The sequence below is a fragment of the Phoca vitulina genome, unplaced genomic scaffold (genome assembly GCF_004348235.1).
Source record: "Phoca vitulina isolate PV1807 unplaced genomic scaffold, GSC_HSeal_1.0 scaffold5, whole genome shotgun sequence".
Classification (NCBI taxonomy): Eukaryota; Metazoa; Chordata; class Mammalia; order Carnivora; family Phocidae; genus Phoca; species Phoca vitulina.
Window position 1 is genome coordinate 44475862 of NW_022589708.1, and position 18424 is coordinate 44494285.

At 34.8% G+C, this 18424-nt stretch overlaps 1 protein-coding gene across 5 annotated transcripts in view; it reads right to left on the reverse strand.

Annotated features, from left to right (window-relative positions):
• The window catches only part of TDRD3 (tudor domain containing 3), a 156061-nt gene that overhangs the window by 57239 nt on the left and 80398 nt on the right, over positions 1-18424 (reverse strand). For all 5 annotated transcript variants that reach the window (XM_032402894.1, XM_032402897.1, XM_032402893.1 and 2 more), the window contains 4 exons: positions 13771-13842; positions 11372-11521; positions 5123-5263; positions 721-877 (listed from right to left, as the gene is read on the reverse strand). In XM_032402894.1, the coding sequence (XP_032258785.1) occupies positions 721-877; positions 5123-5263; positions 11372-11521; positions 13771-13842 (520 nt within the window). The remainder of the gene's footprint in view (positions 1-720; positions 878-5122; positions 5264-11371; positions 11522-13770; positions 13843-18424) is intronic.

An 18424-nucleotide genomic window follows, 5' to 3' on the forward strand; every position in this document is an offset into this window, starting at 1 on the left:
TTTAAAGATTTTATTTATTTATTTGACAGAGAGAGGCACAGTGAGAGAGGGAACACAAGCAGGGGGAGTGAGAGAGGGAGAAGCAGGCTTCCCGCCGAGCAGGGAGCCCGATGTGGGGCTTGATCCCAGGACCCTGGGATCATGACCTGAGCTGAAGGCAGACGCTTAACGACTGAGCCACCCAGGCGCCCCAAAAAAGTTTTTAAATGATTATATTAACTAGCACCTTTAGTCTTCTAAATGATCTATTTGGAAATTTGAATTTGTTCATGTAAGTAATCTTTTAAGAGAAAAAAATCATTTTTATAAAATTTTTCTTTAACTATTTATCCTTTAAAAGAATATAGGATTAAGGCTTGAATGACTAAAGAATAACACTAAGTAAAAGTCCTGTGCTTGTTAGTTTTAAAAAGTTTGCAGACTAGTAATTTATGTAAGGGGCACAGTTCTAGAAATAATGAATAGAACTATTCACTTCATATTGTATTTTCTCTACTACTTATAACAACCCTGTTAAATAAGATATTATTAGACCTACTTTACATAAAGATGAAGATAAACAGAACTGGAGTAACTTGAACAAGTTTCCATGGTTCCAAAATTGGTGCTCCTTCCACTTACCACAAAGAGAAATGAATTTATAACCCCCACTCCTTCACAATAAAACCTCAGCCTGAAAAGCAAACAATACTATCTGGCACATTGCTTAATGAATTCTACCTCTCAGAGGTGGTCCTGTAACAGGTTTGTGTTTATTGCTGTTAAGAAGTACATTCAGTGCTGCTTCTAAGTTGTTGCCATGATCCATAAGAGCTTGCCTCGATGCTTCTTTACTGAAGCCCATTTCTGTTATGTGTTTCAGAGCCTTCTCATCAACCTGTAAGAAATTAAGAGCAAAGCTGTGCTGATGGCCATAAATAAGCAAGGTATAAGTTTTCAACTATACACTGTTTTTTAACTAAAATTTACATCTCCTGCTTATGGAAAAAATGTCATACTAATACAGCATTCACTTGCTGCTTTTTCATACCAACAGTCAAGAAAAAATCTGTATGATATGTGGGGTTGTACCTCTGGTACTCTCTGACTTCACAACTATCATTACAAATGCAAGAAAGAAAGAAAGGAAGAAAGGAAGAAAGAAAGAAAAAAGAAAGAAAGAAAGAAAAAGAAAGAAAGAAAAAAAATGGTGTCAGAATAAAGCTTCTGAAAATTATACAGTGAAAACTACATAATGAAAATTTTTCTTGGTTGATACTTCTATATCCTCAAAAGTCAATGTATTAATATAGGACTTCTCCAAAATTGCAAACTATAAAATGAAGTTAACAAAATGGTACTATCTCAGTAGCTTTATTTTTTTTTTAACTCCGTTTCAGTATTCTTTCTATATTCATTAGCAACACTATCTATGGTGCTTTGACAGCCTGTACCTCAAACAGGAAAATCTACTTCATAAATGCCAGAACCCAAAATCTCCTTGAAAAATCTAGAGCTGAGTAGAATTCAAGAACTTTTTAAGTAATACAAACATATCCCATAAAGAAACTTCTTGAACCACTGCCAGCTGAGGAATATATAACTAACGTATACATCTAAGAGTTAAGATTGATAGGCTTTAAGATAACATATACATCACATACATGTTGCAGAGAGCCACTCTGATACCTTTGTAGACAATGATAAAAGCATAGTACTTTTCTCCAAACCATGACTGCATCCTTCAAACACAAAATCCTTTCTAAACACAGTAGCTATTATCAATAGATCAGAGTTGACAAGTGAGAGAAAATCTAGATCCTTACTATGCATATGCTAAAGTAAACATAAAAAGGACTGGACATCAAAACTAAAATGCATCTTTCCTATTCAAAAACTTATCTGAATGTAAAAAAAAATTATCAAACTTTCTAAAACTTTTCTCTCCCCCAATTATCTCTCAAATAAATACCTAATTAAGAATATTATTCCATACATAGAACTTGATCAAAAATATTTTTAATAATCAATTAATACCTGATCTTGGTATAATTTATTCTACCTTCCTTGAGGATCTGATTTTCAGTTAACCATACTCCCAATCAAGGAAATGGCAGGGCCCTGCTCTCTCTGAGAGCTGTAGGGGAGCGCCTCTTCTAACTTCTGTTGTTTGCTGGCAACCTTGGCATTTCTTGGCTTGTAGATGTACCATTCTAGTTACATGGCCATCTTCTTGCTGTGTATCTTCAGGTTACCTGCCCTGTTTATATCAGTCTCTCAGTCTACATTTCCCCTCTTTATAAGAAGAACAGTCATATTGAACTAGAGTCCACCTTCTTTTTTTACTTGATACCTCTGTAAAGACCCTCTTTCCAAATATAGTCACATTTTAAGGTACTGGTGGTTAGGACTTCAACACATCTGGGGAGGTACAATTCAACCCATAATACCAACTATTATCAAAAATTATTTTAAGAACCTATTGCCTGACATTCCAATCAAATCTTCCTTAAATTATTGAAAATAAGGAATTGAAAACTGTCCAACCTGCAAAAGAATTTGGTAGTCATTAGAATAATTGATGTACATTCAAATTTATACTGGTATTACAAATTGTCCTTTTGATGATCTCCTTCATTTTGAATAATAGCTTTGCTGGATATATGGTTCTTGGTTAACAGGTTTTTTTTTTTTTTTTTTTTCCTTTCAGTACTTTCAAGATATCACCCCACTGATTTCTTGCTTTCATAGGTTCTGATCAGATATTGTTCATATATCTTTCAGGATCCCTTGAATTTGATGAGTTGCTCCTCTCTTGAAGCTTTCAAGATTTCTCTGTCTTTAGCTTTCAACAACTTGATTATAATGTGTCTTGGTGTGTCTCTCTCCTTAAGTTTATCCTATTGGAGTTCGCTGAACTTCTTGGATTTGTAGATTCAAAATTTCATCTAATTGGGGAATTTGTGGCCACTGTTTCTTCAAATAGTTTTTCTGTTCCTCTGTCTCTTCTCCTTTTGGGATTCCCATACATAATGTGTATGCTGGTACATTTGATGGTACCCCCATAAGTCCCTTATCCTCTATTTTTCTTCACTCTTCTCTCTGCATCTTAGACCTGATAATTTCAATGCCCTATATTAAAGTTCACTGATTCTTTCCCTTGCCTGTTCCAGTCTGATATTGAATCTGCTAATTAAATTTTTTTATTTCAGCTACTGTACTTTTCTGCTTCAGAAATCCTATTTGGTTTCTTTTTAATAATTTCTCTCTCTTTTTTTTTCTCATTATGTTCAGTCAGCCAATATATAGTGCATCATTAGTTTTTGATGTAGCATTCAATGATTCATTAGTTGAGTATAACAACCAGTGCTCATATTCCCTATTTGTTCATATATTGTTTTCTTAATTTCTTTTAGTTCTTTGTCAATGGTTCCCTTCAGACCTTTGAGCATATTTAAGATAGTTTATTTAAAGTCTTTGTTTAGTAAGTCTAATGTCTGGGCTTCTTTAGGGATGATTTCTGTCAATTTCTTTTTTTCCTATGATGGGTCATACTTTGCTGTTTTTTGATATGCTTTGTAATTTTTTGTTGTTGTTGGGAACTGGACATTTTGAATACTATAATGGCAATAATTTTGAAAATCAGATTCTCCCTCCTCCTCAGAGACTGCTGTTGTTACTAGACGAAAGCTGCTATTGTAAGTTTATTTAGTGACTTTTCCAAACTTTCTTTGCAAGGATTATATTTCTTGTGGTATATGATCACTAAAGTCTCTGTTCCATTACCCCATGGTCAGCCAGTAACCAGCCTCTTTCTTCATCACTCATTATTCTGGATGCTCCAATGTCTCACTACCAGGCTCCAGAGTTCTAAAATAGTTGTTTCAAAGAGTAGTTGTCAGCTCAACAGTTGTTTGGGTGGCGAGGCCAATTCCTGGAGCTCTCTACTCCACCATCTTTGTGATGTCACTCCCTTCATTGTTTAATCCTTGTCACAACCCCAAACTGCTGGTCTCTGATGTTCTACAGCAAGACATTCCCTAAGAAGTATTCTCAATTTACTAAAGTTTGAAGGCTTCCTTAGTTAGGGACCATATTTTTTCAGCTCACTATATCTACTCTAACCTGAAAACTGACTTTTCTAAAAGAATGAAATGGTTGTTATGTTCAAGGGAGAGACAGCCAGGCCCACAGTTAATAAACCCATTCTCCTTGGCCAATGACTGATTTAGAAGTGGACATGTGACCTAGCTCTAGTCAATAAGACATAAATGGAACTTTCTGGAGACTTCAGAAAATATTTTCTTATCTGATAAAATAGATCTACACCCTTTCCTTCCTGCCTTTGAACTTTTTGTGTGAAGATTCAACACACAGAGAATCCTGTAACCCTAAGAAGAAAGCCAAAAAAATCACAGAGATACCCACCAGAGCTCCAACATTGTTATACTGCTGAATTTATCAACCTTTGTAACCATCTACTTCTGAATTTCTAGTTATATGAAATAATAAATTTCTATTATTTAAGCCAGTCTTAGTATTCTGAACCCCACAGATAAAATCATATCAAGTCATTCAACTTCTAAAGGCAGAGGAAAATGAATTCTTGTCAGTTCCCTTATAGCTGAGGACACTGCAGCATACCAGAAATAACTTTGACTCCTACCATTTATCTTAAAAATCCAGGTATATTCAGCAAATGAGGCCATAATATACATGTACTTGTTCTAATATATTTTTCCCAAAGAGTGAAGCAAAACAAAACAAAATCACTTCAGACAAAATTTGAGAAAGATGAGGGGAAGGGAAGGGAAGGGAAGGGATGTCCCTGATGCATCATCTTACAGAATATAACCTCTATTAAATGTCCTCTATTTAATTTAATGGCTTTTTATCTATCCATTCCAAAAGACGTTATTTGGACATTAGAAATTTAAGTAAAATGGAAGCTTTAAGTAAATCATCTTTCAAATAATCCAAACTTTCCATAAATTAACTATAATCCTTAATGAAGGCCTTCTTAGAATTGTGAAGTCTATCCACAATACAATGAACAAAGCCAGTGGTAGTTACGAGAAAGAACACAAAAATCATCAAGGTAAGGAAGAACACATTAATTTTGTGGTTGATTCTTTAGCCTTACCAGTTCTCTATAGACACCTTCATGTTTCCCCTCAGATTTGGTTGACTTTTCTTTCTGTAAAATTTCTCTATTTCGGTTACCAGCAGCACTCATGTTGAGATTACTTCTAGCACCACCACCACCTCCTCCAAATGTCTTGGTCTTTTGATAAGAGAAAAACAAAAGAGATATAAATAAATAACATTTAAAAATAGCTCTAAAGACTAATCTACAACTATTTAACACCTAGTAAAACTGAAGCATCTAAAAGCTTCTTGATTATGTTTTACATGAAAAAAATGAAATGTTAATTAATTCTTTTTAAACAAATATCTACTGGCCATAATCTCTTCTTTCTACAAGTCCAGGTGAAGCAATAAAAAAATTACATTAATTGAAATCTTTAAGTCTTCTAGGCAAGTCATCAGAATAAACCTAAGTAGACAACAATATAGAAGAAAATAAAATAGTACCAGCATCATGGAGATTAGGTGTTAAAATAATTCTAGGGTACAATACTTAAGTGATATCATGAGACCTGGGTTATATAGCAAGTCTATATTTATCAAGGCATTAAACATGTCTAGGAATCGGTTACATTAGGTCTGTGATCCAGTCATATGATTGCATAATCTTTTTCTTTAAGATTTTATTTATTTGAGATGGAGAGAGAGTGCATGTGCATGAGTGGGGGGAGGGGCGGAGGGACAAGTAGACTCCCCGCTGAGCGGGGAGCCCAAAGTGTGGCTCAATCCCAGGATACTGAGATCATGACCTGAGCCAAAGTCAGATGCTTAACCAACCAAACTCCCCAGGTGGCCCTGACTGTATGATCTTAAAAAGTAAACAAATAATATGAATTTTAACACTGTATTAAAACTTTCATTACTAATTTATTATTTACATTAACTATATAACATGCCATCTTACCAACTATGTATAAAAACTTTAAAGTCCATTATTTCTTATTTTGCCTGACTTATTTGAATAATTATGTTTAATCACATTTGAAAATCTGATCTGATCTCATTTTTATCAAAACTACTGTGAAAAGACTAGAATGTAAAGAACATTAGTTTGGAAAGATACAAAATCATGACTGAAAAGCAACCCACTGCTGTTACTTGTACAATATCAAATTAAACATTTGGTTACACAATATCTTTATAGTTCTAATAGATCTAATAAAAGAGGAAGAAGTGAACATTTGCTTTTTATTAGTGATAATAATAGTTTTATGCATATTTTAAAATTATGACAGTAAGAAAACATCCTAGATACAAATTTACGTAACATTGGGAAATTATTTTGAATCAGATGAAAATATAAAGAAACAAACTGAGAAATAGAAAAATGATATGAGATAAGCATTAACCAGACAACATATTAAATATTGATTAGGCAGTTGATGCACCACAGTATTTAAATTTTATTTAAACTGAAATTAAAACCACATCTTCAAAGACCAAAGGTGTATAACTAGATTCATTCTAGTTATATTTTTGTTTTATGCAATAGATTTGGAATGTCTTGACAGTCATCACTTATAAAACCATAATGAAAAAGATGTGAGCTTATATTATTGTGATATAAAGTTTATTAGTCTGGGAGACAGTGCAGTATAGTTAAGAACACAGGCTTTGGAACTTGAGGAGACTGGGACTAAATCTTAGCTCAGCCCCTTCCTAGCTCCTGCCTTCAGCAAGTTACTTCCACCTCCTACAAGACAGGTTTCTCATTCTTAAAACAGGGATGAGAAAAACCTACCTAATTGGGACATTGTAAGAATTAAATGACATCAACAACACAAAGTGATCAATTTAGTAACTGGCACATGGTAAACACTCACAATCCATGGCAACATTAACTGTTTTGCTTAATGTATTAAAACACAGTTACCTGAGAACTCCGGACACTGACGTGTTCCAAATTAAATATATTTCTGGAATTTAAATTCCATAACTCCAAAAGTACTTTTTCTTTGGGTACTACTGAAACAGTCCCATCTTCTGGATGCTTTTCTTTATTATTTTATTTCCATTTTTATGGATTAAATAATAGGATAAATTTTCAGAATTGGTTTTCACTGTTTTATAACAGTTGCCACTCACTAAACATATAAATATCTAGAAACAAAACAACTTAAACATTACCCATAAGGTAAATGGTATTGTCCTTTAAGAGTGACACCATCTTGTCCATACTGTACAATTTAGGAATCCGTGAAATCATCATGACCATGAAACTCAAGTGGGCCCTTAATGCTCCCTAGCAATCTTACTATATTCCCCTAGCCCATCCACCCTCCCAGTCTTCTAGACCACTACTTTACATAGTCCCCTTGCTCCTCAAACCTCCAACATCTTCTCCATTGTAACTATTGACCTTGCTTACTTCCTCACTGAAAAAACTGAAATAATCATTACAGAACTTGCATAGATTTTCACCACATCAACCCACCCACTGATATCTGCATACTCACTTTCTCTTAGCACTGTATATTTTATCTTACTACCATCCACATGAATGTCTAGAGGAATCTAGAGGAAATGAATTCCCCAACTCTACATTGTTTCTCAGACATCTTACATGATCTTTCAACAGCTTCTGACAAGTTCAATACCCCTTCCTCCATGATGCAATTTCTGCATTCTTTTGTTCTGATCCTATCTTCCTGGTTGTACCTTGGCTGGTTCAACCTCTTTCATACAACCTCTAGTGCTACAGGGTTCATTTGTTACCCCTTTTCTCTTCACTTCAGCACTCATTTGGTGATCTCATTTGGCCTCATGATTTTCAAAAGGCATCCATATATGTCTACAACTTCCAAATGCAGATCTGTTCCAAACCTCACTTTTTCAATTATACTCTTCTGTCTCACTGCCTATGAAGCCACGTGGATGACTAACAGGCACACTTCAACATTAACATGTTCAAAACAGAATACCAAATCTTTATCCTCAAACCCATTCCACCATAGTCTTCTCCAATTCAAAGTAAGCAACTCTAACCTGCCAACTTCTTAGGGCAAAACCTTGGAATCATTCATGACACCTCTTCTCATGCTCAATATCTCAGAAATCGTGATAGCTCTACTTTTAAAATTCCAGAATCTGACCACTTGGCACCACCTATACAGCTGCCATCATCATCCTGGCTACCATTATTTTTCCCTCCCTGGATTACTTTGATAATTTCCTAACTCGTCTGATTCAATTTTCTTCTCTAAAATGTACTCTGAACCTAACAGCCAGAATTAGCTTTTTAAAGTTGATGTTATTGCTGTGCTGAAACCCTCTAAAGGCTCTCATTTCTCTCTGAATAAGTTAGTGTTTTTAACATGACTTACGGAGACCTACATAAGCTGACCTCCATTATCACTCTTGACTTTATATTCTACTTCCTGTCCCTTTGTTCTCTCTGCTTCCACTGGCTACCTTCCTATTCCTTGAACATATACTCCTGCTTTAGAACATTTGCAAAGGCTTTTTCTTCTCATGTAACCATATAGCTAATTCTCTTACCTCCTTCAAGTCTTGGCTCAAATCTCATCATCCTGAGACCTAATCAAATTACTGTATTTAAAACTGAAATCTGCAACTTACTTAGCATGTTTATATTAGTGTCCTTACTAGAATGTAAACTACACAAAAATTTAAAAGAATTTTCAATTTCTGACCATTCTATTTTAGTGCACCCCACCCCCAACTGGCACTCCCAACTCCCCAACCTACTCTATTTTTTTTTCTTCCTATAGCGCTTAACCAACATCTAAACTACCATATAACTTACTTTACTCAGTGCGCTAATAGTCTCTCTCCTTTACTAAAATATAAGCTTGATATGGGCAGGGATCTTTTGCCTATTTTGTTCATTGATTTAACCTAAGCATTTAAAACACACCCTAGGGGGCACTGGGGTGGCTCAGTTGGTTAGGTGTCCAACTCTTGATTTCAGCTCAGGTCATGATCTCAGGGTCATGAGATTGAGCCCTGTGTCGGGTTGGGCATGGAGCTTGCTTAAGATTCTCTCTCTCTCCTTCTCCCTTTGCCCCTCCCACTCCTCCACGCTTGCTTTCTCTCTCTCTCTCTCTCAAAAATAAAAAATAAAACCCTTCCTAGTATATAGATTTTCAAAAAATATTTGCTGATTAAGAAATAAAGGAAAAAATAAATGAAAATCATGGCTTGATCATGTGCAGTAGATTCCACCAAATCCATGTGTTTAAATGGATGATCATAAAACATCTTTTCAGAACAATTACAGTGTTATTCAGACATTTAAATATAAATCTGTGTGTGTGTGTCTACTTACCTATATAGAAAGATATAGGGACAATCTACTATAATGCACATACGTTTAGTCCTAGATTTGCCACTGAATAACACTAAGCAAGTTCAGTTAGTTTTGAGCCATCAGTTCTCTTATATATATATTGAGAAGTTTTAAGTTTCTTCAGAAAACTAGGATTCTTGCGGCGCCTGGGTGGCTCAGTCATTAGCGTCTGCCTTTGGCTCAGGTCATGATCCTGGGGTCCTGGGGTTGAGCCCCACATTGGGCTCCCTGCTCGGCGGGAAGCTTGCTTCTCCCTCTCCCACTCCCCCTGCTTGTATTCCCTCTCTTGCTGTCTCTCTCTGTCAAATAAATAAATCTTAAAAAAAAAAAGAAAAGAAAACTAGGATTCTTTACTTATCAAATATTTATGGAAAATATAATGGGATCAATTATGACTTTAAAAAAATGAAGCATATTACAGTATAACTATATTCCAGTAAAGAGTTATAACCACATCAAACAAAATTCTGGGAGGAAAGTTTGTGTGAGAAAAATGTGTATCAAAAGAACAACTTTCCTATAATCATTAAGGAATTGATATATACCCAATTTACTCTTTTTAAACTCCATAATTTTAATAGCTTTTTGGGAAAGTAGAAATATATTTAATGTGAACTATGCAAAATGCATTAATTTCAGAAGCATTAAAAGTGATTTTTTTTAAATGTATCTTAGCACATAGGAAATACTAAAGAATAGCAATAGTCACATTTATTGAATGCTTTTAGTGAAGGAAAATCTGATCTGTGCCATGCAGGATTCTAAATGTTTTAAAGATTATCGATTTAATTCTCCAGCAACCATATGAAGTGGGTACCATTATTATCCCCTTTTCATAGATGAAGAAAAGTAAGGCACAAAAAATTAAGTAACCTATCCAAGGTTGTCAGCAGTATATGCTTCCGGGCTGTCTGGTTCCAGAGCTTGTGCTCTTGGACCCTACAAGCGACGGATGATAGAAAGACATTGCAGGAAGAACAATTAAAATTCAGTAAGTCTCTTATACTTCAAATTTAAATAGGAAAGCAGTGTTAGCAAACTTCTAATGAATAAAGGAAAGTATTTCAATCTCACTGATTAAGAAAAGTCTGTCTAAGCAACAAATTCATGAACAAAAATTTCTTATCAAAGTCTAAAATCAATTAAATAACTATAGAAAACACCTATTTCAAATAAGAAAGTTAAAATAATTAAAAGAAAACCATTTGGCTGTTAGAACATGATGGATTGTGTGTGTGTATATATAAATACATATGATCCAAAGAAAAAAATGATTTTTTACTAAGTAGACTGAAGAATGAAAACTAACAAAAATATTAATCCTTGAACCACTGATTTATCCTCTGATCTTTACCTGCATTCCTCAGAAGTGGCCTTTAGCCCAACTAACATAACTAACTCTGCTATAATGCAAAGTGTTGTGTTCAGTTGTTACACTATTAAGAAGAAAAGGAAGAGGGAGAAAAGGGTAGTCTGTTAGCAAGAACTGTCAAGGAGAGGGCGTGGCGTCTGGGTGGGCTCAATTGGTTAAGCGTCTGCCTTAGGCTAAGGTCATGATCCTGGAGTCCTGGGAGTCCCGGGATCCAGTCCTGCATCCTGCACCGGGCTCTCTGCTCAGCAGGGAGTCAGCTTCTCCCTCTTCCTTCTCAGCTCCCCCCCGCCCCCGACTCATGCTCTTTCTTTCTCTCAAAAAAAAAAAAAAAAAAAAAAAAAAGAATTGTCAAGGAGATTAAGAAAAAGAACATATGAGCAAAATGTGTAAGCTGAAGACTCCGTAAGTTACTGCGGCATTTCTACTGATGAAATATGCAAGAAGAATGTCAAAAGTTTGTTGAATTAGTTACCTTATATGAAAAGACAATAATGATTATGAGTAACCTAAATAGAACATACTGACAAGAAATAAGAGAAATTTATAATGATTTAGTTTCTTACTTCTTTGCTCTTTGCAACTTCCGCAATAGCAGCAGTCCTTTGCTTTTCAAATTCATCATTATCATTTGTCGGTTTGACAGGCATTGTAACTTGCAATGTCTTTCTTCGGTCAAGTTCTCTACTATCCACTTGGACATGAGATATGCACTTCTGGTAATAATAAATAAAAATAAAACACTTCAGTATTTCCAAAAGTGATTCAAGTTTTTCATAAGAAAGTAATACCTCAAAAGAAATATTTGTGTCAGTGACAACAACTGAGAGCTCATAAAAATATAATTCTTTCCCACAGATTAAAAAAAAGGTAGAAAATTGATTAAATTAACTTTTAAATAAATGTAACTGGTAAATAAAATGTAAAGCTACATAAAAATGTGGCCATCTAAAATAGGGCACATATTTAAAACATACATTGAACCATTCTAGGTTGCATTCTAGGATAATGACTTGAAATAATTCTAAATTTCAAACAGTCTATACTACTGTACAAGAAGAGGTAAGTTCAGTTTTTTATTAAGAGTTTGATTTTTGTATTATGCCAAAATATGCATATGAAGATTATTTTAAGTAGTATGGTTATTTTAAATATAAAGAGCTGTCTCTGAACTTATAAACCAAAAACTAAAAACATACCTGCTCTCTCAATCAGGCCACAAAAGTTTTTGATTTTTAGTTTCATAAGATAAATTAAGAAAGCTGTCACTGCCTAAAAATAAGCCCCAAGTTCTGTTCTCCCTTCCAATCCTAGCAGTAAAAATCCTATAAAATGAACCTTGTCTCAATTTAATAATAAAAAAAGGAAAACATGCTCTCAAACAAATATATTAAACAAATACAGATTTTCAGCAATATAAGTATATCCTGTCGATACCAGAACACACCCAGCATTATCTATTTTAACCCATGCATGAGGCTAAGATAAACTGAAAGAATTTTTCAGAATGGACTTTATAAAAAATAATATTATTGAAACTATAACTTTTATAATATTTCCTAATTTAAAAAACTAAAAAAAAACACTACTCATAATCCTGAAAATAATTAGATTATAAGTCTCTCTGAGCAATTCATGAAAGAAATATTATCACCAAAATGTTTAAGAGGAAAGCAAATTCTTGCAAAAATGTATTTATTAGATTCAAATACAAATTATTAGACTGTTCATGCTCTGTTTCCATTCTGAAGGTTTATTACATTGGTAGAAGAGAAAATGGCTGCAACATGGATCAGACTATAGGGCATCATGCCTCCTTTCATCTTGACCATGCCTGGCTCCAAAGCATGGTAAAAGCGGCATATTTTTAAAGTATTTTCAAAATAGCCATGATGCAAGAATGACTTTAATTTTGAGTTGACTCTACAAAAAGATTTTTGGAAAGCATGCCAGTCAACTGACTGTACCCATTTATCTGCCGACCAGCCAGAGGTCTTTTTCACACCAGAAAAACCAAACCAAACCAAAACAAACAAAACAAAAAAACAACTACTGTTATGCAATAGCTCTGTTTCCCACCTGTTGTGGAACTCATATTCACTCTGCACTAGCACTCTACAAGAAAAATAAAGAGCAAGCACAAAGGCAGATTACCAACAGCTGGCGCCATCAAGAAGCAAAGAGAAAGCTGCCACAGGCATTCTTCTCAGACTCAGCAGGGATAAAGTAGGGAAAGGCTGCAGGAGACTGTTGTGAATACAATTTGATGCTGAGTACAATAGGGAAGACCCAATATACCTGCCAGCCAAGGCGTTACCTCAATGTAACATTTTGCAGAGGCTGGGTTGAAAATAGGAAGTAGAACACTTTTAGCTTTTATGAGAGAAGGATCAGGGCTGCTGTGGTTAAAAAAATAAACACCAAATAGAAATGAAATGAAGTTCTCGCCTGAGGTGGGTATTTGGATCAAGGCAGAAGAACAGAATCCAGGAGAGGACAGCTGGGACAACAGGCCCTACTCAAGTGCAGTGAGGCCTCTGTGTTCTCACCTTTATGTCTCATCCTTCTGTTGACACTTTCATTTTCTCTCTCCCTCTTGTGTTTCTACTGACAAAGTGGGAAATTACAGCATACATTTGTCTTCTTTCTTCTGAATTTCTCTCTCTCAAAAAAAAAAAAAAAGTCCCCCCATCCTATCTTAATTAGTTCTAAGTTGCTGCTCTTCAGGTGTACCTCTCAATTGCTTCAATCTTTGGGTTAAGAGCTCTTGAGAAAAGAATCTACACCAACAATTTAATTAAAGAAAAAACTCCACAATTATTAAATTTCTGTGTTTAATATATTTCCACATAACTCCCATGACCTCTAAATGAATAGTTCAGCACAAAACTAAACACAGTTTGAATACAAATGAAAAACAATTTTTTGCTGATTAAAATTCATCTGCCAACATGAAAGTCATTACCTGTCCAAAAGGCACAAAAGGAGGTGGTCCACCTTCAGTTCCAATATTACTTCTACTGTGTTTTGACAAGCTCTGTGAGAAAAGTGAGTCACAAAACAGAAATTACACCATTTACAATGTACCAGGAATCCACTTATTTTAGTAGATTATACAGAACAGGAAAAAAAGCATTCTATAAATTATTTCAAACTACATAAAATGTTTTATGTAATTAGGCTAATAATTAGGCAAAGGTTCTCCCCCCACCTCCCCATACTAAACTACACATTCAAATACAATTTTCAAAGTACCTACCAACATGCTCCCATAAAAAGAAAACAGTTAAAAAAAAAAAACCTCCTCAACAAGGGGTAAATTCAAGACAACAACATCGGTAACAAGAATTTCACTTTAAAGCATATTAAAACTATAATCTGACAGACAAATATTACCTGGAAATGATCTTCAAAATAAATTTTTAGACATAAAAACTATTAGCTATTTGGTCTTCTTCCCCAGTTCCTGGAACAGAGCTCCTAAAACCCTTGGAATTTCCTGAGTGATAGGGGTGAGAGGAGCATCTTCTGTTAGTCTTAATAAGCTTCTCTGAGCTTACCTGAGTTCATGCTAATAAGGTGACTATTGCTGGGCCCCCAGATAGTTCCAGGATCCGGGCTGGTTGCTAGAGGCACTACTAATGTGATTAGAAGGTAGGAGACTGAGTTAATCACCAATGTCCAGTGGTTGAGTCAATCATGCCTATATAATGAGCCTCCAGTGAAACCCTAAACAATGAGGTTCAGAGAGTTTCCAGGCTGGTGAACATACCCATGCGCTGGGAAGGTAGAACACACCCAATTCTATAGGGTCAGAAGTTCCTATGCTAGGGACCCTTCTAGATCTTGTATTTCTTCATCTGGCTGTTCATTTGTGTCTTTTATAATATCCGTTATCATAAACCTGTAATAGCAAGTAAAGCGTTTCCCTGAATTCTGTGAGCCATATAGCAAATTATCAAACCTGAGCAGGGGGTCATGAGAATCCCCAATTTGTAACCACATTGGACGGAAGTGTGGGCAACCTGGGGACCCACTATTTGCAACTGGCATCTGAAGTGGTGGAGCAGTCTTGTGAGATTGAGTCCTTAAGCTGTGGGGTCTGTACTAACTCTGGGTAGTGTCAGAATTGAATTAAATTTTAGGACATGCACGTGGTGTCTATACAGAAGCGGAGCATTGCTTGGTGTGGAAAATACACACATTTGGTGTCAAAGTGTTGTGACTAGCAACAGTTCATAGGAATACTTAACAATAAAAGTGATTTCTAATTATTTAAAGAGATCATATTTTTCTAGTTTATGATATGGAGGTTACTTTTAATTACAGTAAAATTCCCTTAATAAAGTCTTACAAATCAATTTATACTTTGAAGAAGTAATCAGCCCATTGTTCTTTAATAAAAATAAGCTTCCAAACCCTACTGATTTTAGTTTCCTTTTTTCCCCTCTCATATTTAAGACTAGAAAGATAACAACATATTATAAAAATGGGAAAACAAAGATCCTCCTAGCAAAACAATTTCTCACACCATAATGTCCTTCAAAAACATCGTAAGGAATCTTCTGAAGGACTCCTTTCAGTCATCTATTCCTATTTGTTTTGTTTTTGAGGTGTTAACATGTCTGTTAAGCACTAGTTGTCATTTAATACATCTTTTCAACTTTAAAATTTTTTGTGCATATTTAATAATTATCATTAGAAAATGTTATGTTTAAAATATGCTGTTAAACAGTGGGTGGAAAGAAGTTTTAAAAATCATCATGTGCACTTTTCAAACATGTTCTAGAGTTCCTGAATTATGTAGAGAATACTATGCATTTTAGGTAATTTATATAAAGAATGCTAAGACTCGGGGTGCCTGGGTGGCTCAGTTGGTTAAACCCCGACTCTTGATTTCAGCAGGTCATGATCTCAGGGTCATGAGATGGAGCACCGCGTAGAGCACCGAGTAGAGCTCCACACTCAGTGGGGAGTCCGCTTGAGTTTTTCTCCCTCTGCCCCTCCCCCCCTTTCACGCTCTCGCTCTTTCTCTCTTCAATAAATAAATAAAATCTTATAAAAAAAGAATTTTAAGACTAAAGGCAGTAGTACTATTCAGTTGATTAAGCAAAGAGTAATTTAAACCATATAGGAATGTTATATTTCCTTACAAGCTATACTTAAGATTTTAACCTCTTTAAAAAAACAGCAAATGCATACAATTATCTAGGGATCCTTTTCTCAGCTTCAGTTTAGATATAAGAATAGGATTATTTAAACACCAATCATTTCAATTTATACTATAACTTCCTCAAAAAGCTCACATAAGCTGCTAATAATACCATCTCTCAATACACATCATATAATTTAAAACATAGGATTTAACTTCTCATCCCGATGGATGTACAAAAGTCAGACTTCATCTCCCTCTATAAACAAGTAGGAATCTGGACAACATGTAAGAAACAACTGTTTTAAGACACAGGACAATAAGTAGTGTAGGACTATAATCCATGAAAGAAAGAGAAAAAACAAAACAAACAAAACAGATGAGCTCTGCATTTCTGCTCAGAAACATGATGCAGACAGAGTGCAGAGAGCCAAGTTGAGAAAATGAATTTCACAGTTCAGGCAGGCTGAAGCAACTAGAAGTTATAGGGCAGAGTTTTGTAAAAGAGGGACCTGTAGAGAAAAGAGGCTCCAGAAACCAACATTTGAATTCCCTGAAGTCATTGCTGAGAACCAGAATGAGCAAAAACAATAAGTTTTAAGCTTCCATTTATAATAGCATCAGAAAGAATAAAATACTTGGGGATAAACTTAAGTAAAGAAACCTATACACTGAAAACTACAAAAAATGCTAAAAGAAATTAAAGATGATACCAATAAATGTAAAGATAACTTGTGGTCATGGATTGAAAGAATTAATATTGTTAAGATGTCAATACTACTCAAAGTGGTCTAGAGATTCAATGCAATTCTCATCAAAATCCCAGGAAGTTTTTTTTTGCAGATACAGAAAAATTCACCCTATAATTCATATGAAATCTCAAGGGACCCTGAATAGCCATAACTATCCTAAAAAGGCCTCACACTTCTCAATTATACAAATTACTATAATCAAAATAGCGTGGTACTGGCATAAAGATAGACATATGGAACAAAAGAATAAAGAACCCAGAAATAAACCCTTGCTTGCATATATGGTCAAATGATTTCTGATGAGGGTGGACAAGAGCATTCATTGGGGAAAGGAGAGAAATAGTGCTGGGAAAATGGGTATCCACATGCAAAACAATGAAATTGGACCCTTAACTTGTATCATATACAAACATTAATTTAAGTTGGATCAAATACCTAAATTCAAATCCATAAAACTCTTAAAAGAAAACACAGAAGCAAAGTTTCATGACACTGGATTTAGCAATGATTTCTTAGATACAACACCAAAAGCACAGGCAACAAAAGAAAAAATCATGAAATTAAACTTCACCAAAATTAAAAATTTTTGTCCACCAAAGGATACGACAGAGTGAAAAGACAACCCATAGAATATGAAAAAAATATTTGTAAGTTATACAGCTGATAAAGAATTGATATCCAGAAAATACCAAGAACTCATATGACAAAAAACTATAAACAAACCAGCTAAAAAATGGATAAAGGACTTAAACACTTCTCCAAAGAAGATATACAAATGGCCTATGAAAGGCTACTAAATATCACTAAGCATTAGGGAAATGCAAATCAAAACCACAATGAGATTCCACTTCACACTGATTAAGATGATTGTTATAAAAAATAAAATAAAATAAAAAGGATTGGCAAGGATGTGGAGAAATTAGATCTCTTGTGCATTGCTGGTGGGAATATAAAATGGTGCAATCACTGTTGAAAACAATATGGCAGTTACTCAAAAGATTAAACATAGAATTACTATATGACCCAGCAATCCTACTTCTGGTTATATGCCCAAAAGAAATGAAAGCAGAAACCTGAACAGATATTTGCACAATCATGTTCATAACAGCATTGTTCATAATTAGCCAAAAAGTAGAAACAACCCTAATGTCCATCAATGGATGAATGAGGAAAATGTTGTGTGTATGTGTATATACACATAGATACACACACACACACACACACACACACACACACACACACACACAATGCCATACTGTTCAGCCTTAAAAAGTCAGGAAATTCTGACACATTCTACAACGGGGATGAACCTTGAAAACATTAAGCTAAGTGAAATAAGCCAGACACTAAAGGACAAATATCATATGATTCCAGTTATATGAAGTACCTAGAGTAGTTGAATTCATAAAGACAAAGTAGAATGGTGACTACCAGAGACTACGGTGGCTGTAGGGGGTTGCAAAGTTATTTCATGGGTACAGAGTTAAAGTTTTGGAAGACAAAAATTCTAGAGATGGATGGCTGTGATGGTTGGATTAACAATATAAATGTATTTAATGCCACTGAATTTTACACTTAAAATGGTTAAAATGTCAAATTTTATGTTATGTATACATTACCATACATACATACCAAAGAAAAAAAACAAACCCAGATCTGTCATGGGAACAGGGTGAGGGACACGAAAATGTTACAGAAACTATATCACTTTGTAA